Source organism: Suncus etruscus, chromosome 10 (assembly GCF_024139225.1).
Source record: "Suncus etruscus isolate mSunEtr1 chromosome 10, mSunEtr1.pri.cur, whole genome shotgun sequence".
Taxonomy (NCBI): domain Eukaryota; kingdom Metazoa; phylum Chordata; class Mammalia; order Eulipotyphla; family Soricidae; genus Suncus; species Suncus etruscus.
Genome location: NC_064857.1, coordinates 87583040 through 87610284, shown reverse-complemented (window position 1 = coordinate 87610284; position 27245 = coordinate 87583040). Strand labels below are relative to the sequence as shown.

Below are 27245 nucleotides of genomic sequence, written 5' to 3'. Positions count from 1 at the left end.
GTGAACCGCAGGTTGCCGACCACTGATGGAGCCAGGAGTAATCCCTGAGCGCTACCGGGTATGACCCCAAAATAAAAAAATAAATAAATAATTTATTTTGTAAATTATTTTATAAAATAATTATATTTTAAATTATTAAAATAATTTTAAAATTATTTTTTTCTTTTTTCATTAGGTAGACTTGTATTTTATTTATTTATTTATTTACTTTTTTGTTTTTTGGGGTCACACCTGGCTGGCTTTGCTCAGAAGTTATTCCTGGGGCCGGGCGGTGGCGCTGGAGGTAAGGTGCCTGCCTTGCTTGCGCTAGCCTAGGATGGACCGCGGTTCGATCCCCCGGCGTCCCATATGGTCCCCCAAGAAGCCAGGAGCAACTTCTGAGCGCATAGCCAGGAGTAACCCCTGAGCGTCACAGGGTGTGGCCCAAAAACCAAAAAAAAAAAAAAAAGAAGTTATTCCTGACTCTACGCTCAGAAATTGCTCCTGGCAGGCTCGGGGGACCATATGGGATGCTGGGATTAGAACCACTGTCCTTCTGCATGCAAGGCAAATGCCCTACCTCCATGCTATCTCTCCGGCTCCTAGACTCGTGTTTTAGATGAAAAATTATATATTCTTCAAATAACAAAAACATGATTTTTCATGAAGAATTGTCAGGATATGAAAATTGCTCAAAAAACTAGAAATTGGGGCTGGAGCAATAGCACGGCAGTAGGGCCTTTGCCTTACATGTGGCCAACCAAGAAGGACGGACCCAGGTTCGATCCTCAGCATCCCATATGGTCCCCTGAGCCTGACAGGAACAATTTCTGAGCACAGACACAGGAGTAACCCCTGAGAGCTGCCGGATGTTACCCAAAAACAAAAATGAACAACAACAACAACAACAAAAACCTAGAAATTGAGCTCCCCTATTATCCTACAATATCACTCCTGGGAATATATCCTAGGGACCCACAAACACAATTCAGAAAAGGCATCTGCACACCTATGTTCATTGCAGAACTATTCACAATAGCCAGAATCTGGAAACAACCTACACGTCTGAGAACAGATAAGTGGATGAAAAAACAAACTGGTTCATCTATACAAATGAGGGAAAATGAAGTCATAAAATTTGCTTATTTATGGATGGATATGGAGAATATTAAATTAAATGAGCCAGAGGGAGAGGAACAGACAGAATGATTGCACTCGTTTCTGAGATATAGTTAAAAAAAGATAGTATGGTAATAAAACTCAAAGACAATAGCGTTGATGAGGGTCAGAGGAATGGTTTATGGTAGGAAGCTTGCCACAAAGAGCAGGGGAGTGCAGTTAGAGCAGAGAACTGTGATAATGATCATTGGAAATGATCACTCTGGACAAGACCTGAGTGCTGTTAGGAGATAAAGTGATATACAGAAAACCCCTCAGTAACAATATTGCAAATCTAAGTGTCTAAAAGGAAACAAAAAGGAAGACTGAGAGAAAATGAAAGAGAGAAGTAAAATATCTGCCATCAAGGCTGTGGGGAGGGCAGGAGGGAGGGCTAGAGAGAAACTGGCACATTAGTGGCAAAAATGTGCACTGGGAGTTGGACATTATATGACTGAAACTCAATAGTGAACAACTGCATAAAATTATGTTTTTAATTATTTTTAAAAGGTATTGGCAGGAGGTAAAAAGGCAGGACCTTTCAGTTTTTCATATAATAATTGTTTTTCTAGTGAGCATGGATTCACGGCTTTAAAATCTTTAACCAAGGTTTAATTAACATCTTTTGTAGATGCTTCTATCCTTAGCAATATAGAAGTCTAGGTAATTGGACTTAAAAAGCCAAAGAGCATTAGAGGCCCTCTCGTGTCTTTTTCTCATAGCCCTAAATGACTCCAAGCCTTCTCTGCAGTGTCCCAAATCGAAACTTAAAAGAGCTGGGATATTAGCTTTTGCTCTTAGAATATTTATTTCCCACTAACAAATTCTAACTCTTTATCTGTTTCCCACAGAAGAATCCCAGACAGACAGGTTCTCTTTGAACTTTATCAAAACAGCCCACAGATGTCTGGCAACTTGATTAGGGCCTGATTGGAGTTAGATATGGGCCCCCAGTGTGGGAAGGTGTTTTCTCTTCAGAATCCTGCTGGGTATAGTTCAGGTAATACTGAGGAGGCTAAGACACTACTAAACAAGAGGCTTACAGGTTTTTTCTGTGTGTCTCTAGCTTGACAGATCTCCCCCTCTCCACCCTCAATACTGCACCCCTCCTTGGGCCTCAGGCACAAGAGATAAAATGAAAAAGGGTTCCTCCCAGCAGCTGGTCCAAGAGATACCAGCTGGGAGGGGGCAGGAGAGAAGCAACCTGTCAGAGAGTTCACAGGAGAAGCAGAGGGAAACTCCATTTTTTATAGTCTTAAGACAACATAAGTATCTCCATTTTCTGTCTGGAAGACAGATTCAGAGAGGGAGACCAGAGCAAGAGTTCCGGACAGGCACTTCCTGTGGTCAAGAAGATAAAAGCAGCCTGCAGCCATGGGACAGGGTGAGCTCACAGCTCTCTAGGGGCTGACTAGACTATCATTAGCCCTTCTATCATTCTGTCTTTTCATGAAAGGTATTAGGGTACACGATGGAAGTGATAGAAGAGTGATGGTGTGTGTGAGAGTATAGTAAAGGGAGGGCAGAGCAGATGGTCGTGCAACTATGGGAAGGTGGAAAGTTGAGCCTGATAGTGGTAGAGACTATAATAGGGCTAGAATGAGGAAATAGTAGGCAAGAGCTGCTTCTGATTAAGGAGCTATCATGGGTATAATCGAGAGGGCTGGTGGGGCTGGAGCTAGTAGTGACAGGGCTATTGTAGGAGAGGTAATGGGTACTGTGGTGATGATATTGGTGGCATAGTTCTAAAGAGGCACTGGGGAAGCTGTTATTAGTACACTGGTGATGGAAAATAAGATGTTGGTGGCAAATGGATTTGTATTTTTATCACTCTAACAGGATTCTTCTCTTGGGCTGTGGCAGTTATGGGAAATGACCCTAAGGAAGCATGAGGGTGTCACAGCCTCGAGGCCAAATGTGAAAGAAAGGAGTAGAGGAAGTCAACTAAAGAGAGCATAGGCCTAAAGCTAGAGGGAGAGAGACAAGGAGGGGCTGGGAACTGCATCAGCTGTAAAGGTCCTGAGTTCAATTCTTGGTACCACCCAACTCAAAAGACAAATAAAAACAGAGGTTAATTGGCATGCTGGTGGTAGGTGTGGTACACTAACATTATATGCCTAAAGCATTACTTGTAATATTATTGTAAACAGAAATGCTTAATTAAAAAAATGAAGGAGAAAAACAAACAAAAATTCAAGGAAATGTATATTCACCCAAACAGCGCAAAAACCTCAGGAACCTCCTCATTTTAACAAGCATATTAACAACATAGCATATTAACAAATCCCATTGTAAATTCTCACAGTAAAATAAGAATTACCTGGTAGGCCATCATAATACTCTTGGACTCCCCCCTTGTAAAGATTTCTTCTAAGCTGCATGGCGAGTTTGGTGACGGGATTAATTATCTAATTTTATTTTGAGAAAAAATGAGTAAGGGTGAGTAAGACACTTTATTGTTCACTTTTTTTTGAATTAGCAAAAGAAAGGGCAGGTCAACAATAAGAATAACCATTATTCTTATAAATAATACTACTAGATCACAATTAAAGGGACTTACTAAGTGTTTGACTCTGTGCTGATTCAGTTACAGAGTCCCTCATTAAATCTCCACTACCCTGAAAGAATGGAAGATTATACTAAGACAGAGAAAATGAGCTCAAAGTGGTTAAATTACTTTTCTGAGGTGGCACAATAGCTAGATAATAAGGTAGTACTTAGCTAATAAGTAAATTTAATGAGGGTTGGATTTGAACTCTGATTTCTCTGACTTCAGATTTACTGATTTTATGCATTTACAGTCATTCTTATGTAGTCTCCATGGTTTCTCTCTTCTGCAATAGCCCTTAGGATCAAGAGCTGTGACTTCCAGGCAGCAAGAAACAATGAGGAGCATCACACCAAGGCCATTAGCTGCAGAAGCCTCATTGTGAGGAGAGGACAGCCCTTCACCATTCGCCTGCGCTTCCGAACACCAGTGCCCAGATTTGGGTCTGCCTTGAAGAAGGTGGCCCTCATTGCACAAACTGGTAGGTGAAGCAGGCCTAGTCACTTTGGCAGCAGGTCTAGGGGCTTCTCTGTCTAGCATTACCTCAAAAAGCCTAGGAGCAATTGCTCTTGTGATCCAGGCCTCAAGTAGTCAGCCATTCTAGATATGGTGAGGAGGAAGAAGTGTGCACAATAAGCAATGCACTTTATTACTGAGGGATTTTTCTTTTTTTTTTTTTCTTTTTGGTTTTTTGGGTCACACCCAGTGGCACTCAGGGGTTACTCCTGGAAGGCTCAGGGGACCATATGGGATGCTGGGATTCAAACCATCATCTGTCCTGGGTCAGCTGCGCGCAAGTGCTATCTCTCTGGCCCTTGAGGGCTTTTTTTTTTTTTTTTTTTTTTTTTTTTTTTTGGTTTTTGGGCCACACCCTGTGATGCTCAGGGGTTACTCCTGGCTATGCGCTCAGAAGTTGCTCCTGGCTTCTTGGGGGACCATATGGGGCACCGGGGGATCGAACCACGGTCCGTCCTAGGCTAGCGCAGGCAAGGCAGGCACCTTACCTCCAGCGCCACCGCCCGGCCCCGAGGGCTTTTTCTTTAGGTTGCAAGTTTAATAGCCATTTTATAGGAGATCTAGAGTGGGATCTATTCCAAGCTAAATATAATATTTAATGGATTATATATATATATATAATAAGAGCTACAAGTCAGAAAGAATACTACAAGTGTATTTTATATATATATATAAAATAAGCGCTACAAGTCAGACAGAATACTACAAGTGCCTTATATGCAATACTGTTTTAATTTTTCACACCAGCCCTATGAGGCAAATGGTTACTCCATTGTTTTTTTTTTGTTTTTTTGTTTGTTTGTTTGTTTGGTTTTTGGTTTTTGGCCCACACCCGGCGGTGCTCAGGGGTTACTCCTGGCTTTCTGCTCAGAAATAGCTCCTGGCAGGCACGGGGGACCATATGGGACACCGGGATTCGAACCAACCACCTTTGGTCCTGGATCAGCTGCTTGCAAGGCAAACACCATTGTGCTATCTCTCCGGGCCCCCATTGTTTTTTTAAACCCTGAAATTCTAGATATGAACCATGGGCCTCAATTCCTCCTGTAATTCTCCCCTTCCTCCAAGTAGTCAACTAGAACTACTGAACTCCAAGTAGTGGACTAGAATTTATGGGGGCAAGAGGTCTTTTTTTTTTTTCCGGGCCACACCCATTAGATGCTCAGGGGTTACTCCTGGCTATGCGCTCAGAAATTGCCCCTGGTTTGGGGGGACCATATGGGACGCCGGGGGAATCGAACCGTGGTCCTTTCCTTGGCTAGCGCTTGCAAGGCAGACACCTTACCTCTAGCGCCACCTCGCTGACCCGGGCAAGAGGTCTTTTAAGGCATTGTCACCCACCCTAGGAAGAGAGATTCTGGGGGTACTGTTTGTACAAGATGCCAGGTGAAGTGGGGCTGGTGTGGTTAGACTGGTTTCTGGGAAGTAGAAAAAAAAAAGATTTTTCGATTCCTTCCCTGCCCCCAGGCAGCCATCTGGGATATAGGTGCTCAAAGCAAAAAGAGAGGACTTCCAAAAGAGTCCCATTACTGGCTGCACAGCCTCACTCTCTTTCCAAAACCAGTTTCACCAGCTCCAGCTTTAGAATATTTGGTCAACACTTTGAGTGGTGACCATGAGGTTGAAATCATCACTTTGCCTCTGTGTGATTGCAGGAGATCAGCCTTCGGCCACCAGCAGGACCCAGGCCACATTCCCTATTTCCAGTCTGGGAGACCCTAAGTGGTGGAATGCTGCGGTGGTGGATAGAGACCCGGATTCCTGGACCATTTCAGTGACCGCGCCCACGGAGGCTGTCATCGGTCACTATTCACTCCTGCTGCAGGTCTCGGGCCGGAAGCCGCGCCTCTTGGGCCGGTTCACTCTGCTCTTCAACCCCTGGAGTCGAGGTGAGGCTGGCGTCGGTGATCTAGGCCACACCAGAAGGAGCAGGCCTGCCTGGCCTTGGTTGACACGACAGTTCCCTCTACTGGCCGCGGGAGCACCTGCTGTGGTGCCTTCTCCCCAGACCTGGTGGCATCCTTGACCTCAGCAATAGCTTAAGGCTTTTCCCTGAAAGCAAAGGCATACTTCAGCACTCAGATTTGGTACCAGCTCAAACTTAGGTACTTTGAGAGACCCCTTTTAAGAAAAGGAAAAGAGATCAAAGCGATAGTCTGGAGATAGGCGCTATGAATCCCAACAAAGCTCACCCCCCCTCTTTCTCTCCCTCCCTCACTCTCTCTCTCTTTCTCTCTCTCTCTCTCACACACACACACATAGACACACACATACACAGAGAGAGAACAATACAAAATTTGAAAAGCTCAAGTCCCTGCCAGTCTTTAAGGGGCTGTTGTGCTTATGTAGATTCAACTTCAGCAGCATCACCATAATCTTATTTTTCTCACTCTGCATTTATCTGTCTTGTCCTTACCACACTCTTCTTGTTCTTTTGTTGCTGTTGTTGTTGTTGTTGTTGTTGGGTCACACCTGGCAGCACTCAGGGGTTACTCCTGACTCTGTGCTCAGAAATTGTTCCTGGATGGCTTGGGGGACCATCTGGGATGCCGGGATTCGAACCACCATCCATCCTAGGTCAGCTGCATCAAATGCCCTAACGCTGTGCTATCTCTCTGACCCCAGTCTGCTTGTTCTTTCCACACTGGACTGTCTCAACAGCTGACCAGAGTTGTGGATTAAATGGCAGTCTCCTGCAGCACCTTGTGTCTTCCTTCAGGGCAGCTCCACCAAGCTCAGCCCTGGTTGTTGAGGCTCTTTCATCAGAAGCCATCAGACTTTGTTGATGTGTGACCAAACACTGTGCTACTTTCCCATCCTGAAATTTGAGTCTTTGTTGTTGTTGTTATTGTTGTTGTTTGGGTGGGACAACTGGCTAGCCTCAGGGCTTACTGCTGACACTATGCAAGGGATCATTCCTGGCAGTATTATATGTGGTGCCAGGAATCATATCTGGGTCAGTCACTGAAAAGGCTCTTTACTTACTGTAATCCAACCCTGAGTTAACGGTTGCCACAAGAGTTAATAAAACAAGACAGCTATCAGGGAAAAAAGGCATGTGATCAGGGGGCTTCCAGACTTGTAGGACTGAAGTACCAACCATCCCCTGTAATCTTTATTGTACAGGCTCAATCCACATGGGAAGAAGGGCAGATGTAACAGACAAAACTACAGTGGTAAGGCCCAGATTCGAACTCTGGCATCCCATATGGTCCCCGGAACCTGCTAGGAGTGCTTGGTGTGGCCCAAACACATACACACACACCCCAAAAAATATCCATCTCATACTAATTAAGCCTACATGGGTCTTTTATATCTTCAAAGGGGTGAAGAAAAAAGAAAACTAGGGCAAAATTCTCTGTTTTGGGAAAAGCAGGAAGTGAATTCTGTGTGTTCAGCCACATGCAAGTCAAATGCCTTATTCCTTGTATTTACTATCTTACTGGCCTTAAAATTTAAGACTATTTTAAGCAAGCCACCATTGCCTCACCATAGTACTGGGGAGTCACTGCTGGGTTTTTTGAAAGGTGGAACTTTCTTGTTTTTGTTACTTTCAGAAAATAAGCACAAGGCCCTTTGAAAATGTGTAATTGTGAGCCTAAAGGGAGTTTTGTTGCAAGATAATGCTGAGAGAAAGAGAAAACTTGGGGTTATAGAAAAATATATTCCCATGGGTGACACAATAGTCGGGTGTTTGCCTTTTATGCAGCTGACTTGGAATGGACCACAGTTCGATCCCTGGTGTCCAATATGGTCTGCCAAGCCAGGAGTGATTTCTGAGGAAATAGCCAGGAGTAACCCTTGAGTGTCACCAGGTGTGGTCCAAACAAAAACAAGAAAAAAAAGAAAAAATCTTCCCTTGACTTAGCTCCTGACTCTAGTTGGTAACTCACTCTCAGTGGCACTCTCTATGGCATTCCTATAGTCCAGGATGGGTTCTTCCTGCTTGTCTTAAGTTCTCTCCTTACTTTTCTGTTTCATGGCTACTGAACAATGGATGAAGATTCTTTGCCCCATGTGGGTGAATGTGCTGTGGACACAGGGCCCCTCTAGATGGAGAGGCCTCTTGACACTCTACACACTGAAAAATACCCATGAACTGTTTTCCTCCAAAATGGAGGCTGCTAGTATTCTTCACCTCATGGACAGACATCCTGGTGAATGAAGCAAAGATACTTTAGAGCCTGGAGAGATAGCACAGCGGCATTTGCCTTGCAAGCAGCCGATCCAGGACCAAAGGTGGTTGGTTCGAATCCCGGTGTCCCATATGGTCCCCCGTGCCTGCCAGGAGCTATTTCTGAGCAGATAGCCAGGAGTAACCCCTGAGCACCGCCGGGTGTGACCCAAAAACCAAAAAAAAAAAAAAAAAATACAACGAGGAAGGAACATGTCTTGTAGATGGCCAACTTGGGTTCTATGCCCAGTACCTCATCTGATCCTCTTGGGCCCAAGCTCCACCAGGAATGATTTCTGAGCACAGAACCAGTAGTAAGCCCTAAGAACTGCCAGATGTTGACTCCTCTCCCCTTGCCTCCTTCCAAATGAAAATAGAGAAAATCCGTTGGCTTATTTCCATGCCAAAATTATTTTTTCCTTTCCCTCCTTTTTTTGGGGTTATTTTTGGGCCATACCCAGCAGCACTCAAGGATTACTCCTGGCTCTGTGCTCAGAAATTACTGTTGGCAGGCTCTGGGGACCATATGGAATGCCAGGGATCAAACCCAGGTTGACCATGTGCAAGGCAAAGGCCCTACCCACAGTGCTATTGTTCTGGTCCATGCCAGAATTCTTGGTCAGGGTTCACATAAATCTGCTCTGGAGGCTTCTTTATGTGTGTGGGGGGGGAGGGGCTGCCTGAGGCAGGACCACTGTTGGTTCTGTTTATCTAGGAAGCAATCCAGAAATTTTCAGGGTTTACCTGAGACTCAGTCTCATGTTAGTCTACTTGGAGGTGGATCTCTCCTAGGTTCAAATTAAATTTTACTGCTCTGATCAAAGAACCCTGTAAGTTGCAAACAATTTCTTTTTTCTTTCTTTTTTATTTATTTATTGATTTTAATTGATTGGTTATTGGGCCATACCCAGCAGCACTCAGGGGTTATTTATTCCTGGCTCTGCACTCAGAAATTGCCCCTGGCATGCTGGGGGACCATAAGGGTGCTGGGAATGGAACCGGGTCCCTCCTGGGCTGGCCACAGGCAAATGCCCTACCGCTGTGCTATCTCTCCAGCCCCTGAAAACAATTTCTAAAGCACTTCTAAAAGAGGAAGTAAGGGGGAGCAGGAAGAGTGGTCCAGGGGAACTTGATTGTGAGGTCTTAGGGTATATGTTCTTCAGGGTACTCTGATTTCATTCATTTTCACTTTTTTTTTGGTGGGAGGGAAGAGTTTGGGTCCCATTCAGCAGGGCTCAGGACTAGTTTCTGGCTCTGTACTTAGAGGTCCCTCCTGACAGGACTGGAGAGACCATATGTGGTGTTGGGGATCATATTCAGTTTTTTTAGGGTTAGTGGTTAGGTTTTTTGGCCACATCTGGCAATAGTTGGGGATGAAAACAGGGTCATCCATGTCCAAAGTAACCACCTTAATCCTCTGCATTATGTCTCTGGTTGCAACTATCAGTCATTTAATGTTTTGATTATTTCATTACAGAGATCATACAGTTTATAACAAGTGTTCATATTTAAGCTTTAGCAGGGCATTTTGCTTTTGAATGGCCTCTCCTTTTGCTCTGAGCACCACCATCCAAGGTGGTTGCATAGGGCAGGGAAGGAATGGTGGTTTTTTTGTTTGTTTGTTTGTTTGTTTTGGCCACACCCGGTGACACTCAGGAGTTACTTCTGGCTATGCACTCAGATATCACTCCTGGCTGGGAACTTGGAGGACAGCAGGCAGACAGGAAACCTAGACCCTTCTTCGCACAATCTCAGCCTGCACTTCTCCTTTACCTTCGTCTCCCTCTAGCCCTGTCTTGTTCTTCCTTTAGCTCACCTCTCTCCATTATCTCTGTTGTTGTTATTGTTGTTGTTTATAACACAACATTTTTCTTTTAAACTGTGAGTAAGACTTTGCTGGTGCTCTGTCAGTACCTACACTGCTGTTGTCAATTCTTTGCCAGTGCTCTGGCTGCAAATGCTTCTGGAAGCAGGTTTTTGAAGGTCTGTTTGGCTGACATGAAGGTCATAAAGCAGTTAACTGAGGGACTCTGGGCCCTTCCCCGTGTACTCCTAGAAAAGAGGTCAGATTATGGGGAGGGTAATAAGAAGAGTGTACCTGTTCTTAGTTCTTCCTAGGCCCAGAGCTGAAGGAAAGGTCCCTGACCTAGGCAGGGAGGGCAGAGACATGGCTGTGACCCTCACATAATCAGGTCCTCATATGGCTACTTCCCACCAGAGGACAATGTGTTTCTGGAAAATGAGGCCCAGCGCCAGGAGTACTTGCTGAACCAGAATGGCATCATCTACCAGGGCACCGCTGACTGCATCCAGGCAGTGGCCTGGGACTTTGGTCAGGTAAGGGGGAAGGAGGGGCTGAAACCTTGGCCCCACAGGGTTGGCACATCCCCCAAATCCTAATTATGAGGTAATTTCTTTTATTTATTTATTTTTTTGGTTTTTGGGCCACACCTGGTGACGCTCCGGGTTACTTCTGGCTATGCGCTCAGAAATCACTCCTGGCTTGGGGACCATATGGGACACCAGGGGATCGAACCTCAGCAGTATTTGCAAGGCAAATACCCTACTGCTTGCACCACAGCTCCAGCCCCATCATATCTTTGGCCAATTTAAGCGACAGAGATCTTGTTCCTCAAGGCCACATCAGACTTCCTTCACAGCCTCCAGACTCTCCTAAGGACGATACAAATCAAACCTGTTAAATACCAGGCAAGATCAAAATGCCCTGATTTTGAACTGGAAAGTTAGCACAAGTTTTAAGGCACTAGCCTGGAGCACCTAGGGTTCAATCCTTGGCTACAGATATAGTCCTCTGAGCACTGCCAGGAGTGATTCCTGAATACTGTCAGGAGTAAACCCTGAGTACCACTGGGTATCCTGTCATCCTGTCCCATCCAGTGACCCCCGCCCCAGAGAAAGAAACATAAAACAAACATCCAGGCTTGATAACCCCAGCTCTCTGTAGCTAAGTGGCTTTTTGGGGGGTTACTCCTAGCTCTACACTCAGAAACCGCTCCTGGCAGGCACAGGGAACCACATGGGATGCTAGGAATCAAACCGGGGTTCATTCTGGGTTCGTCGCGTGCAAGGCAAAGGCCCTATCACAGTGCTATCGCTCCAGCCCCTAGGTGACTTTCTTTGCTTCAAGAGCTGCTCTTGAGTTAGCTCCTGGCCTCCCACAGGCATGCATGTTGTGTGTTCCCTTTGCCTGAGTAGCTCCCTCTTGATTCCCCCAGAAAATTCAAACCCATCTTTGTAGACACCCTCTCAAGGTCATCCTCAGTTCCCAGAGACAGCATAAACTCCATCTGGGCTGTGTTCTAGGCTGGTGTCTCCAGCAAGCATCAGCCCTACTGCAGCTCAGTCATCTCAGTGGACATCTGTCCCTTTTCCGCTCCGAACTGCAGGACTTGCCACAGTAGCCAGCAGTGGGGGTTCACAGAGTGGAAATTATAAAATATGAAAAGAAGTAGCCCTTGGAACCAGAGTGATAGCACAGTGGTAGGTAGTTTGCCTTGCACGCAGCTAATCTAGGATGGATGGTGGTTCAATCCCCCAGTGTTCCATACGGTTCCTGAGCCAGGAGCGATTTCTCAGAGCAGAGTCTGGAGTAAGCCCTGAGTGTCACCATATAAGGCCCAAAAACCAAAAAAAAAAAAAAAAAAAGGAAAAGAAAAGAAAAGCATCAGCCAATCCCAGTATGGGGACACAGGGATCTAGAGGGCAAGGAAGAAACTGAGTCTAACTCTAAGCAGAGGGAGTTTAGATGCATAACCGAGGACCCCACCTCACAGTGTGTATGTGGTTGTTACAGTTTGAGAAAGATGTCATCGACCTCAGCCTAACCTTACTGAGCGTGGACAAGCAGGTGGAGGAATGGGGCAACCCCCAGCACGTGGCCCGCATTCTGGGTGCCTTGGTGAGTATGAAGAGAGAAGAGAGCTGAGTGGAGGTGAATCCCACTTCTGAGACCCTGGATTTCTTCACATCACAAACTGCCCCTGATGGTGGCATTGGCAGAAAGAGTTGGGTCTGAGTCAAGCCCACCAAGAGTCCTTGGGAGGGAATAGGCAGGCCTTAACTTACCCTGTATTTGCTGCCAAGATGGGTAGAGGGGTTGTTTTTTTTCTTTTGTTTTTGTTTTGTTTTTATTTTTTAAAAATATGGAATTTTTGACACACGAATTTGTGTGTCATCCTTGCGCAGGGGCCTTGCTAATCTTCTCTGTATGGTTCCAATTTTAGTATATGTGTTGCCGAAGCGAGCACGAGGGGTTGTTTTTTATGTCCAATACTTCCTAAGCATCTGTAGTGCTTGGAGGGAGCTCGGAACTTTCCTGTTAGTTCTTTCCCAGGACTAAAGTGTTCCTCATTTCCTCTGGACATCCCTCTGAAGAGATGGTACAGGACAAGGGCAGTCTGTGAGGAGCAAGAAGCTGGGCTGAGTGGACCTGAGATTAGGCTCATGTGGGACAACCTTTCAGCTGCACAACCTGCTCTCTTGTGGGGCTCATGTCCATCTTCTTGGGGGGGTGGGTCTTGTTAAAAAGATTCTCTGAGAGCTGTTGTCACAAGGAATGAGGGCAGAACCAGAAACCTACAGGTTTAAGGAGTTTCAGGAGATTCCATGACAGAGGGTTCATGTATCATGCTTGGAGAATCACCTGAACCATCTCCTGAAGCTGGGACCCACAGAATACTCCCACATTTCTCCCTAACAGCTGCATGCACTTCAGGAGAAGCAAGTCCTGCCCATGGACCAGTCCACCCAAGAAGGGGCCTTGCTGAGCAAGCACCGGGGCAGTGTTCCCATCCTAAGGCAGTGGCTCACAGGCCACGGGCGGCCAGTGTATGCAGCCCAGGCCTGGGTGCTGGCCGCTGTTGCCTGCACAGGTATGACACATAGAAAGTTTGCCAGGGTTCTGTGTGCATTCTGTGTGCTCAACCTAGTGGGTGATGGGTTTGTCCCTCCTGTCTTGGCCTGATGCTTCCTGTGCCCAGGTGTCAGCCTAACCTGCTTGGCCTCTGGCCCCTCCTTTGTGCACCGTGTGCCTGTGCAGAGGAGACCCAAAGCATGAGGTCTCCTCACATGGACCCTGTTGACTCTACCCTGCACACAGCACTGCGAAGTCTGGGAATCCCTGCCCGTGTCATCACCACCTTTACCTCCGCCCAGGGCACTGGTGGAGGCCTGCTGGTTGATGAGTACTACAATGAGGAGGGGCTCCAGAATGGAGAAGGCCAGCGGGGGAGAATCTGGTGAGAAGCCCAAAAAGGTCTCAACCCTGGGGCCAGAGTGAAAAAGTTCCAATGGTCAGGACACTTGTCTTGCATGCAGTTGACTGGGCTCAATCCCTGCTATCACATACAACCTCCCTGAGCACTGCCAGGAGTGATCTCTGAGCACAACTGGGTGTGAAACCAAAATAAAAACGCATAAAAAGGTCTCAGACCTGAAAAAGGTCCAAACCCTCGGGGTATAAAGCACCTCATCTCTGTTGTCCTGATCCTGAAATGACTTCCAGCTCCTGGGAAGCAGGATGCTGGAGTTGGTCAGGGAAAGAAAGTCCCATTCCAGGGGCTGGAGTGATGGCACAAGCAGTAGGGCTTCTGCCTTGCATGTGCTAACCTAGGACGGACCACAGTTCGATTCCCCTGAGAATCCTATATGGTCCCCACACCAGGAATGATTTCTAAGTGCATAGCCAGGAGTAATTCCTGAATATCACCGGTGTGGCCCAAAAAGCATTAAAAAGAAAGAAGAAGAAAGTCCTATGGTGAGAAGCTGCACCTTGTTCACACAGTGACCCCATTCTCATGCTAACAAGGATTCTGCTACTTCTAGGACTTATTCAGAATTCATTTCTCTCTTTCGCCCTCATGACTTGCCTCCCTTTCCTCCTTCCAGGGTCTATCAGACTTCTACAGAGTGTTGGATGAACCGGCCTGATTTGCCCCCAGGCTATGTTGGCTGGCAGATTCTGCACCCAAGCTCCCTTCAAGGAGGTGAAGGTAAAAAACCTGGGGACGTGCCCAGGAATCTAAGGCAGCAAAGAGCTGAAGGAGCAGGAGTCCCCCTGGGGAAGGAAACTGGAATTGCAGGTGGCTGGAAGCAGGCCTGCATTCCTTAGAACAAAACATTGTATGCAAAAATAAGAATATGTGAGTGCCAGTGTGTTCGGAGGAGAGAGATGTCTGCCCTCTCATCAGCTGCGGGGAGACTCAGCCCACTGGATGTGTGGGGTAGGAGAGGGTAACAAGCGAGGGAGGAGTCTTAGTGGAGGATAAAGGATGAGCTGTAGATGTGTGGGGTGGGACTTCCCAGGTCTGGATTTAGATCTAAGAGGTTCAAGCTCAGAGAAGCCATCTTCAAGAGTCCTGAAAGGATGGATCAAGAACACATTGGATCTGGTGTCAGAAGCACAGGAACTATTGATAAAGATAAATCCCCTCTGGTCAGGGCCGAGCTAGTTTGGGAAATTCCAGGAACTGTGTATCTGTCTGCAGCTCTTCCTGCCCAGTTTCTCACAGGCATCTGCTCCAGGCCATACTTAAAAGGGATCATCACCCAAGAGCGCTTCACCTTTGCAATGCCTTCTCAGAAGCCACCCCGTGGTGCTCCCCTCTGACCTTAATCCTTGGGTGGAGGATCGACCCAAACAAACCATCAGTGGTTCCTCTCACGCACCAACCTTGTCTTTCCCTCAGTCCTGAAGGCCTGTGACCTAGTTCCAGTCAGAGCCATCAAGGAGGGAACACTGGAGCTGACCCCTGCTGTGGCAGATCTCTTTGCTGCAGTCAACGCCTCATGTGTAGTGTGGAAGTGCCGGGAGGACGGGGCACTGGAGCTAACTGATTCCAACACTAAGTATGTAGGAAACAATATCAGCACCAAGGGTGTGGGCAGCGACCGCTGTGAGGACATCACTCAGAACTACAAGTACCCCGAAGGTACCTGACCAGGGGTGGGGTGTAACATAATTCTCAACACCTGGATAGTAATGGGAGAAAAAGGGGTGAATAAGTAGGTCAGAGAGAGTTACAGTCCATTTCTTAGCATATGAAATAAGGATTTCTCAACTTCATTTGACACTCTTGTCCTTTGGAGTCAGAAGAACTCTTTGTTGGGGTGAGCTGGATGGTCACTGTAGTTCACAAGACTTTTATCATCATTCCTGGTCTCTGTTTTACTAGATGCCAGCACTTCCTGCCCACTATTTGTGACAATCAAAAATGCATCTAGATAATCCACAATTTCCCTTGGGATGGGGAGAGGGAGGACACAATCACAAACCATTGCTACAGAACATATAGTACCAGTAGCCTAAAGAGTTTCCCTTCCTCACCCCACAGCCTGTTCTTCCCTCTACATTATAGTTCATGGATGGCATCATTGTTCAGTTAATCCAAACAATGAGGTTTTTCCTTCTCCCCTTAACTCTACCCATAACTCTCCCATCATGTCACCTCCCCTACTGTCAATAAGTAAATCAAGACTTTGTCTCTCATCTTCAGTCTAGATATAATGTCCTAACTGAACCTCATTTCTCTAGTCTCCCCACTGTTCCCTTCAGGACTTTCAGCTTCCAGAATAAGCTTTCTACGAGATACATATACTTGTTACTCCCTTGTTCTAGAATATTCCGTGGCACCGTTTTGGCCTTGGAATAAGTCCAAATTTCTTTACTTAGTAAACTCCTGTCCCTGAAAAACTGTTCTCAAAGGCATGACTTAGCAAAAAGTAAACTCAGCCACCATTAAAAGGCAAATACACAGCCCCCAAAGAAAATGTGAGTAGCTGGTAGAAAGGTGCTGTATCTGACATAAAGCTTTTATTTCACTGCATCTGACCTCAGAGGCTTGCAAAGAGCTTGTGATGTTGTTATTTCAGCAGCTATAAGCAAATGGATCTTAATTTAATGAGCTGAAGGCTCTAGACCTGCCAAGAAACCAGCTTTGTTACTTCCACTCTACAGGATCTCTTCAAGAGAAAGAGGTGCTGGAAAGAGTCCAGAAAGAGAGAATGAAACAAGGGAAAGACAATGGCATCCACCCTCCCAGTCTCGAGATGACTGATCCCCTGTACCTGTTCCTGGAAACTCCCCCCGTCCTACCTCTGGGAGGAGATATGCAGCTCTCTCTGACACTGATTAACCCTAGTGACCAGGAGAAGACTGTACAGCTGGCCATTGGGGTACAGGCGGTGTACTATAATGGTGTCCTTGCTGCTGAGCTCTGGAAAAAGAAGATGCTCCTTAATCTCAGTGGAAACCTGGGTAATTCTTTGACCCTATCTGACACCCCAACCTAATAGGTAGCAGTCACAGGGTCAGCCCTTTAGAGAAAAAGAAAAGGCTTCCAGATCATGGATGTGGCCCCTCTCAGTCTCAGTTATTCAGCCCATTTATTGAATGTCACATAAGGAAAAACCAAAAATGTAAACCCACAATTTCTTTACAAGCAAGTAAACAGACTCTGGTAGTAAGGTAAGAATTATTCAGCAATGTAAACAGAGCACAATGGCTTGGAACTTCCCACGCAGCATGCAACAGAATTTTCCTCCAAGTAAATTAGGGTATACTAGGTATTAAAGGATGAGTATGGGGGCCCGGAGAGATAGCACAGCGGCGTTTGCCTTGCAAGCAGCCGATCCAGGACCAACAGTGGTTGGTTCGAATCCCGGTGTCCCATATGGTCCCCCATGCCTGCCAGGAGCTATTTCTGAGCAGACAGTCAGGAGTGACCCCTGAGCACCGCCGGGTGTGGCCCCAAAAAAAGAAAAAAAAGGATGAGTACAGGAGGATGGAAAAGTGAGTCCTGGGCATTTCAGCAGAAGGAACAACTTGTGTACAACTTCCTCCTCCTCCCCAAGATTCTTAATTGCTCAGAGATAAGGATGGGGTGCAGCACTGGTTTTTTTTTTTTTTTCCCAAAAAACTTCCTATATTATCCTAAGGTTGAAACTCCCTACACTGGGGCAAATATTTTCAAATCTGCCTGAATATTAGGGTCAACGTACACCCAGACCAAAGAACTAAAAATCACCACAGTTCAACTCAACATTAACAAAATCTTTATGATTTTGGGACTTGGGGAACTTTGAAAATCAGAGGACTTGATTGTCTCTATATTTTTTTAATAGCCCCTAACAGGGAGCTGACATCTACCATCCACCCTGCTTCTAGATCCTCCACTATGTTCTTTCCGAGGATGAGGATGCAGCAAAAGAGCTTGATGGGGCTTGATCCTGTCTTGTACATTAGGATAAGTTTGTATTTTGTTTTGTTTTGATTTTGCTTGTTTTTGTTTTTAGGGGCCACACTAGGCAATACTCAAGGGTTACTCCTAGCATTGTTCTAGCTTGGGGAAACCATATAAGATTCTAGGGACTGAACCCAGGTCAACTGCATACAAGGTAAGCACCTTGCCTGGTGCTTTCTGGCCTCTGGATTTTGTTCTGTGTGCAGTAGGGAGCTGGTTTTAATCAGGCCAGCTAATGTGGTCAAAATTTCATTTTTATATATATTTTAGGGAGAATGCTCAGGTAGTCCAGAGGTCACTCCTGGCAATTTTCAACCTGGAGTTCACTGCTCAGACCCAGTGGTGCTAGAAACAACCCAGGCCACTCCTGGGGTATCCAGAGGGCTTCTAGGGCCACATACAGTGCACTTGGGGCATATTATGTCAGGGGTTGGATGCAAGCCTAGCATGTACCCTAACCAAAGTACTCCCTCCTGGCCCCTTAACTTTTTAAAAATTTATTATAGTTTTAGGTAACATGATTATAATATTGTTTTAAGTTTATAGTTCTCATGTACTGCAAACATCATCACCAAAGTTCCCCATGATAATTGTCCCATGTCACCTCTAGTCTAATCTTCACTTCCCAGCATCTGTTGGTAATTTTTATTTTTTTTATTATTATTTTTTTTTTTTGCTTTTTTGGGTCACACCCAGTGATTCTCAGGGGTTACTTCTGGCTATGCACTCAGAAATTGCTCCTGGCTTGGGGAACCATATGGGATACTGGGGGAATCAAACCGATGGTTCGTCCTAGGCTAGTGCAGGCAAGGCAGACACATTACTGCTTGCGCCATCGTTCTGGCCCCAATCTGTTGGTAAATTTTATGATCCAAGACAAGGGTTTGTCATTTGCAATATTCATTTTTTTCGAGTGCTTTTAGCAGAACAGATTATATGAGAGCTGTGCTAAATTTCAGCTTTGACAGTATATTGAATCATGTGGGGAACTCTAAAAATAGTCACCTCCTGAATCTTATTCTAATGTGCATCCAATGTTAAGACCAATGGTTTCGAGATTCTATGGTTTAATATTCAAGATATGGAGTACAAACTAAACTAGCAGCATGTAGTTTTTAAGAGGGTGGTATAGATTGGATACATGTATAGACTTGGTGGGGGGGATTGCTTCAATTTTGGATGAGTCTACAGGGAAAAGGGGGAAGAGCAGGTTTGAAGATAAAGATGAAAATCTGTGTTTGTAAAGCATGTTAAATTTCAATGCCCATAAACCATTCACACAGTGATGGTTAGAAGGCAGCAGGAAACCCAAATCTGGTTTACAAAATAAAGGACTGGGCTGGAACTCAAAAAAACGAGTACCAACACAGAGATGAAGACCCAGAAAGCAGGACTCTGATGAGCTGATGGGGTGAGGAGGAAATGTGATTAGATAGGAAAGTAAGGCAGGAACCAGGCAGAAGTATAAACCCCATAGGAAGCTGTAGGGAGACAATGAAGCCTCTGTGTGGGGTCCTGACTCCTTTGCGGCCTGTGCAATAATGTTCCCCTGGAACATGCTCCCCTCTGCTGACTCTACCCTTTATGTGTTTCAGTTCAGAGAATCACCACCAGCCTATCCTTCAGCCATTTTGAACAAAATCCGCCAGAGGACACCTTCCTCAGACTCACTGTTGTGGCAACACACTCCCAGTCCAGTCTCAGCTGCTTTGTGCAGGAAGACATTGCCATCAGGAGACCACAACTTACCATCGAGGTGGGCATCAGTGCTTCCCTAAATTACTCCATTTCCTACAAATCGGGCCTATTTAAAAAAGATTTGGAGCCCTCAAATTTCAGAGTAGGTAACTATTTGATGGAATTGCTGGCAGATGCTATATTAAACACTCGTTCTCTTGATAGATGGTTTCTCACATATCACAGTAAGATTCAATTCCAATATCCTCTCTTGGTTTTGGTTTTGGGGCCACACCTGATGATATTCAGGGGTTACTCTGGCTCTCCACTTAGGAATTTTTCCTGGCAGTGTTTGGGAGACCAGATGGAATGCTGAGAATTGAACTGGGTCAGCAGCATCACTCTGGTCCCCAATATCCTCCCTTGGCTTAAAGAAAGATTTTTTTACAGTTGGTGGCTCCATAGTTAATAGGGGTAATATGATAGCGTATGTTCATTCATCACATACCAATGCCAACAGATGTTTCTCTCCCTTGTTTTTTAGTTTAATCATTTATTTTGGATTTGGGGGCTACACACACCTACCAATTTCTTGGGGATAAATACACCTCGCTGTGCTCAGGGGGACCATATGGAGTGCCAGGGATCAAAATAGGGTTGGCTTATGCAAGACAAGTAATATAACTGTACCACTATCTCTTTGGCCCTCTTATCAAAGTCCTGGGAAGCAAATGTTTCCCAATTTGCAGATAAGAAAGCAGTGGGGGAATTACAATTGTGTTTGTAATCATGGTGCTTAAAAGTGTATATATATGATATATATTTTATATATATATATATATATGAAAGAAGTTGGGGAACAGAGTGATAGTACAGCAGGTAAGATGCTTGCCTTGCATGCGCTGGACCAGTTCAATCCCTGGCATGCCATATAGTCCACCTAGCACTGCCAAGAGTAATTCCTAAGCACACAGCCAGAATTCCTGATCACGGAGCATTCAGGGCGTTGGTCAAAAATAAAAACCAAAACCAAACCAAACCATGACAAAAAACACACACACAAACAAAATGTCCTAATTATTGGAAGTCAGAATGATAGTACAGAGGTAGGATGTTTGTCTTGCATGTGGCCAACCTGGGACAGACAGCATCCCGTATGGTCCCCTGAACTTGCCGGGAGTGATTTTTGAGTGCAGAGCCAGGAGTAATTCCTGAGCACTGCCGGTTGTGCCCCCCAAAATGTCCTACTTATAGTGCTCAGCAGGTAGAACCCTGTCCTTACACACAGCCAACCTGGAGTTTGATTCTTGGACTTCTTTATGGTACCTCAAGCATGCCAGGAGTAAGCCATGAGTACTACTATGCCCCAAAACAAAACAAACAAAAAGCAGTTCTAGAGACTGTACACCCCAAATTATAAAACATGGGACAGAATGTCCAGTCTTTATCTACATACCTGCCCTTGTTAAAATCAATATAATGTAGGTCCTGCCCTCAGGGAGGCTATAATCAGGAAAGAGAGAAACATCTGGCCTTCTTTTCAAATGCTTTACAGAGAAACAGGGCTACTGTGGCATAAGTGTAGGGGTGGGCTGAGGGAAACTTCATGGAGGAGAAAGCAGCTGGTATTTACACTGGTGCTTACAAAATGGATACAGGGGTAGGAGACAAAGAACAGGAGATAAGACTGCCTTGCATGCAGTCAACCCAGTTCATTCCCCAGCATTGTATGTGGTAATCTGAGCACTATCAGGAGTGACCCCAGAATACCTTTGAACACAGCTAGGATGTGGTTCAACCAAAAACAAAGGAAGATGGATTTCTCATGCAGAGATGGGATGAGTACTGCAGCAGCAGACTGAGCAAAACAGCTCAGAGGAAGGGCACTATGAGAGGTGTTCCCAGGATGGAAAGTGTCACATATGGCTGAGATGACCTTTAATCAGAGGAAGAACAGGTAAAACTGATGAGTAGGCGGCAAGACCACAAAGGACCCTGAATGTCAACCAAAGCTGAATAACTGCAGAGTTTTTTCCCCCACCAAAGTTTCTAATTGGAGGGGAGGTGTCATCAGAGAGAAGGATCAAGGTAGAAAATAAATGCTGGAAGACCTGACAGGGGAAGAAGACAGCTGTGGAGTGCAGTTTAGGTTGGTTGAGAAAGAAGAGTAACTGAGGCCCAGGAGAGGGGGTGGACAGGCACAGCTGCTACTCTACATCTGACGATGTAAGGTTTTACCTCTTCCTGCAGATGCCAGAGAAAGCAGAGCAATTCCAACCTCTTACTGCCACAGTCAGTATCCACAACACCCTGGATGGTCCCATGAAGGACTGTTTCATCTCCATCCTTGGAAGGGGACTCATCCACCAGGAGCGGAACTACCGGTAAGAGACCTCAGCCTCCCAGCCTTCTAAATCACCAAGACTGGTCAGAAAGGAGGTCCCACAGCAACATTAAAAAAATACCCCCACAAATTGAACACTAAACTTAGGGCCTCTTATCCTAGAGCTACATCTGTAGGGCACTGTTACTGTCACTTGGCATGGGACTGCTGTAGAGCCCAAGAGGGTCATACAAGTTTTGAGTGCAATTGGAGCCATTTTCTCTGTTTAAAGAAGACAGATTTCCAGAGGGTCACTGATTTTTTTTCTTCTCAAAATGTGGTGGTAGGCCAGGTAATTTGGGAACTCTGCTATAGGGGAAGGGAATGGAGAAGTGAATGCCAATTGGACAGCCTCGCCTGGTTGCTACCCTGGTCCTACAGGCTAAGCCTCAGTTCTGTTAAAGTAGAAAAGTGGGCAGGGCTGGCACAAGAGTTGGCAGAGGACTGACACAAGGGACACCACCAAGACCGTGGCTACCTCTGTATATAGCCAGGAACTGAGTGCTACTAATCACCACAACAAAACAGAATTTTGTTTAACCATTCTTGCTTTTGCTCCCTAATTCCAACCCAGCCACCACCTTTCAGATCCTTTGGTTAGCACGTGTAAAAATGTATGCTAGCTGTATCAGAGACCTCTATTTTAAACTTCTAACAAGGTATTTGTTTTGTTATCTTTTCCCTTGGAACCGTTTTTTTTCTTTTCTGTTTTTTGTTTGTTTGTTTGAGGACTTGCTATTGCACCCTACCCACTTACTATCATTCCAACCTTCAGCTGATTATTTAATCATGCTCCATCTCTTCAGGTAGGGAAGGATCAGTCATGGGAACCAACAAAGCAATGAAGCTGAGACTGAATTTGTGCCTGCCTTTTCCTTTATTTCAGACTAAGGTCAGTGAGGCCTGGAAACACCTTACGCACACAATTTCAGTTCACACCGACACACGTGGGGATACAGAGACTGATTGTGGAGATGGACTGTAACATGTTCCAGAATCTAACCAGTTACAGAAATGTTACTGTAGTGGCCCCCCACCTTCCAGCTTAAACATGCAGTGCTAGCATCCTTTTCCAGACACTCCTTGGTATCTACAGTCAGAAGCCATACGTGTTGTGATGGGAAGCTGCTTATCAATGGATGGATCTGCAGAGTGATCAAGGGAAAAAGGAAGCTGAATTTCCAGCAATCAAAATCCATTTGTTTCTGACTTTTTTTTTTTTTTTGGCCACACCCATTTGATGCTCAGGGGTTACTCCTGGCTAAGGGCTCAGAAACTGCCCCTGGCTTGGGGGGACCTTATGGGCGGTCCTTCCTTGGCTAGCGCTTGCAGGGCGGACACCTTATCTCAAGCGCCACCTCACCGGCCCGTTTCTGACACTTTTAAGATAGCCTGTAAAGACTGTCTTAAAAATTATAGGGCCATGGGGCCAGAGTGGTTTCACAGCACTAGAGTGTTTGCCTTGCATGCGGCCAAACTGAGTTTAATCCTCTGCATCTCATATGGTTCCCCAAGCCTGGCAGAAGTGATTTTGTTTTGGGGCCACACACCCTGCAGTGCTCGGGTTACTCCTGGCTGTCTGCTCAGAAATAGCTCCTGGCAGGCACGGGGGACCATAGGGGTCATATTCAAACCACCACCTTTGGTCCAGGATCGGCTGCTTGCAAGGCAAACGCGCTGTGCTACCTCTCCGGGCCCTTTTTATTTTTTAGTTTTTGCATCACTCCTGGCAGGCATGGGGGACGTTATGGGATGCCAGGATCTGAACCACCCATTCTGGGTTGTCTCCGTGCAAGGCAAATACCCTACTGCTGTGCTCTCTGGCCCCACAGGTTGTTTTGTTGTTACTATTTTGTTGCTTTGGCACTGATTTTAATTTATGCTCTTTATACACTTGTTAATATTAGCACTTGATAAAAGTAAATTAAACTCCTATGGTAGGAATTACCCAAGTACACATAAAATCTATTTTAAGGTACTATTGCTTTTTAACAACTAAATTTAAAACAGTGCTTGTTATGATGGTAAATTGGGGAAGGAGTAGGTGGGAGGGTATGAAATGAACTCTGGGAACATTGGTAGAGGGAGACTGACATTGGTGGTGGAATTGGTATGAAACGTGGTATGTTTATAACAACTCTGTAAACCATAATTTATATAAATAAAAAATATTTAGTAAAGAGTTAATATTGACTGTGGCATTGGTATGAAACAGACAACAGAATCAAGAGACCTAAACTTTTTTTTTTTGATATCTTTATTTTTTATATCTTTAAGCACCTTGATTAGAATGGTTCTAGCTGGGTTTCAGTCACAAACAGAACACCTCCTTTCACCAGTGCAACATTCCCATCACCAATGTCTCCCATTTCCCTCCTCCCAAACCCACCTGTATTCAACACAGGCATTCTAATTCTTGTTAACATTGCTTTGATAGTTGTTGGTTGTTGCAGGTCAGCCCTGGATGGGGCTGGATGATGGTGAGATGGAGGATGAGGTCTTTTTCCTCCAGCTCGAACCACGCATCTGCCACCCTGTTCAGCCAGTGGGTCTGAGGGTTCCAGATAGCGGCAGGCAGAGAATTCACAGGCCGTCAGGCTTCAGAAGATATCAGCTTTATTCAGTGGATAAGGCTGAAGAAAAAGCCTCAGCCTTCCTCAGACCCATCCTTTTATAGACAAGAATCAGGTACCACTCTACGGTGGGAGCTGAATACCAAGTAAGGAATAATCCAATATACTATCAATATACAGATCACAACCTAGGGTGGGTACAATAATTGATTAGAGTAGGATCAGTAAGATAATAATCTTATGGAAATGTTTCCATATATAACAGTGTAGTTATTTCTCTAACTGAACTCACCACTCTATGGTAAGCTTCATATCGTGAGCTGGTACTTCCAGCCCTCATTTCTATTGTCTATGGTCATTGTTACAATGACTTTTATTTTTCTTAAAACCCATAAATAAGTGATATTATTCTGTGTCTCTTTCTCTCTGACTTATTTCACTCAGCATAATAGATTCCATGTACATCCATGTATAGGAAAATTTCATGACTTCATCTCTCCTGATAGCTGCATAATATAGTCCCAGCTTAATATAGTCTCATCTGTTTATCTCTGCTTCCACTTGTTTGGAGAGTGCTGTTTCCTCCTTGAAGATACCTTTAGTCTCAATGTCCTTGAGTGTTTTACCTACATGTTGTTCTTTATACCTTATGGTTTTCGGTCTGATATCAAGGTCTTTAATCCATTTGGATTTGACCTTTGTGCATGGTGTTAGCTGGAGGTCTGAGTTCACTTTTATGCAAGTGGCTGACCAGTGTGCCAACACCACTTGTTGAAGAGGCTTTCCTTGTTCCATTTTGCATTTCTTGCCCCTTTATCAAAGATTAGTTGATTGTATGTCTGGGGAATATTCCCTGAATACTCAAGTCTATTCCACTGATCTGGGAGTCTGTCTTTATTCTAATACCAAGCTGTTTTAATGACTATAGCTTTGTAATACATTTTTAAGTTGGGGAAAGTGATGTCTCCCAGATTTCTTTTCCCAAGGGTTGCTCTAGCTATTTGCGGGTGTTTATTGTTCCAAATGAATTTCAGGAGTGTTTGATCAACTTCTTTGAAGAATATCATGGGTATCTTTAGAGGGATTGCATTAAATCTGTACAATACTTGGAAAGTATTGCTATGTAAATGATGTTAATCCTCCTAATCCATGAGCAGGGTATGTAAAGAGAACTAAATTTTAACAATCTAAACTTAAATGGATCTGTATAATGGCAGGCCAGGGGGCAAAAGGATGGTGGTATAGGATGCACTCTGGGGTCATTAGTGAAGGGAGGTCGACATTGGTGGTGGGAATGGCCCTGACTTACTGTATATCTAAAATTCAACTATGAAGGACTTTGTAGATCACAATGATTTTAATAAAATAAAAATTTAAAAAAATCCTTAATTCTGTAAGTCACAATTTACATAAAGAAAAAAATGCAAAAATAAAAGATGACAATTTAAGGGGAAAAAAGGTTGCTATTGTTAATTATACCTTAAGAGGGACTGGAGAGGTAGTATGGAGGTAGGGCATTTGCCTTGCATGAAGGACAGTGGTTTGAATCCCAGCATCCCACATGGTCCTCCAAGCCTGCCAGGAGCAATTTCTGAGTGTAGAACCAGGAGTAACCCCTGGGCGCTGCCAGATGTGACCCAAAAACCAAAAAAAACTTTTTAAAAATTGTATCTTTTTTTTTTTTTGTTTTTTGGGCCACACCCAGCAGTGCTCAGGGGTTACTCCTGGCTGTCTGCTCAGAAATAGCTCCTGCCGGGGCCGGAGAGATAGCATGGAGGTAAGGCATTTGCCTTTCATGCAGAAGGTCATCGGTTCAAATCCCGGCATCCCATATGGTCCCCTGTGCCTGCCAGGAGCAATTTCTGAGCATGGAGCCAGGAATAACCCCTGAACACTGCCGGGTGGACCCAAAAACCAAAAAAAAAAAAAAAAAAAGAGAGAAAAAAAAAAAAAAGAAATAGCTCCTGCCAGGCACGGGGGACCATATGGGACACTGGGATTCGAACCAACCACCTTTGGTCCTGGATCGGCTGCTTGCAAGGCAAACACCGCTGTGCTATCTCTCCGGGCCCAAAAAATTATATCTTAAGAGAGCAAGGGGACATCAGAAGTTTGATGTGGTGATTTATCCCTATCCAAATAAGTGGAAAGGTATTTAAAGTTATGAAAAACTATAGCAAATAAATAATACATCAGATCACTACAGGATCTTCTAGGACATGCAAAAATATAACTGAAGTGATAGCAGATTTTTAAAGGGATTAACTCGAGACCCTCATCCTGATCATATAAAATACAGCAAATTTTTGTATATATCTTACATTTCAAATAAAATATATAACAGATTTTTAAAAAGGTTAACTGAAAAGACCCTTGCGTAGGATGGATTGTGGTTCGATCCCCCGGCGTCCCATATGGTCTCCCCAAGCCAGGAGTGATTTCTGAGCGCATAGCCAGGAGTAACCCGAGCGTCAAACGGGTATGGCCCAAAAACCAAAACAACAACAACAACAACAACAACAACAACAAAATATATATATATATATATAAAATCTCTCTTGTTTATAGGACCTAGTCTGCTCTTGCTCTGTGTCCAACTGGCAGATTGGTGCTGGTATCTAGAAACATAGTGCTACTTGGACCTCAGAGACTGGAAACACCAGGGTCACACCTGGTGGTATGTGGGGAATGGGGGTGGGGGGAGGTGTACAAAGACTTAAAAAAAAATTTTTTTTTTTTTTTTGGTTTTTGGGTCACACCCGGCAGCACTCAGGGGTTACTCCTGGCTCTACACTCAGAAATGGCTCCTGGGGGAGGAGGGAGATTTGAGACATTGGTGATGGGAATGTTGCACCAGTGAAGGGGGGTGTTTTTTATATGACTGAATCCCAACCACAATGATGTTTGTAATCAAAGTGTTTAAATAAAAATATTAATTAAAAAAAAGAAAGGAAATGGCTCCTGGCAGGCTCAGGGA

At 44.9% G+C, this 27245-nt stretch overlaps 1 protein-coding gene and 1 non-coding gene across 2 annotated transcripts; one reads left to right on the top strand and one right to left on the bottom strand.

Moving 5' to 3' along the window:
- Positions 1–2511: 2511 nt before the first annotated feature.
- Positions 2512–22744, top strand: EPB42 (erythrocyte membrane protein band 4.2). Its single transcript, XM_049782480.1, has 13 exons — positions 2512–2521; positions 3981–4166; positions 5857–6090; positions 10594–10712; positions 12190–12294; positions 13096–13267; positions 13495–13633; positions 14283–14386; positions 15083–15325; positions 16351–16650; positions 19231–19391; positions 21563–21696; positions 22582–22744. Exons 1-13 carry the CDS (start codon positions 2512–2514, stop codon positions 22742–22744), a joined length of 2070 nt encoding a protein of 689 aa, XP_049638437.1.
- On the bottom strand, positions 12533–12643 carry LOC126021588 (U6 spliceosomal RNA). Its single transcript, XR_007500092.1, has one exon. It is a non-coding gene; the product is annotated as a U6 spliceosomal RNA (small nuclear RNA).
- Positions 22745–27245: the final 4501 nt, after the last annotated feature.

Coding starts and splice junctions, on each gene's coding strand:
- EPB42 (XM_049782480.1), top strand. Junction 13,634..14,282: donor GGCCAGCGGGGGAGAATCTG/GTGAGAAGCCCA, acceptor TCCTCCTTCCAG/GGTCTATCAGACTTCTACAG. Junction 21,697..22,581: donor CACCAGGAGCGGAACTACCG/GTAAGAGACCTC, acceptor CCTTTATTTCAG/ACTAAGGTCAGTGAGGCCTG.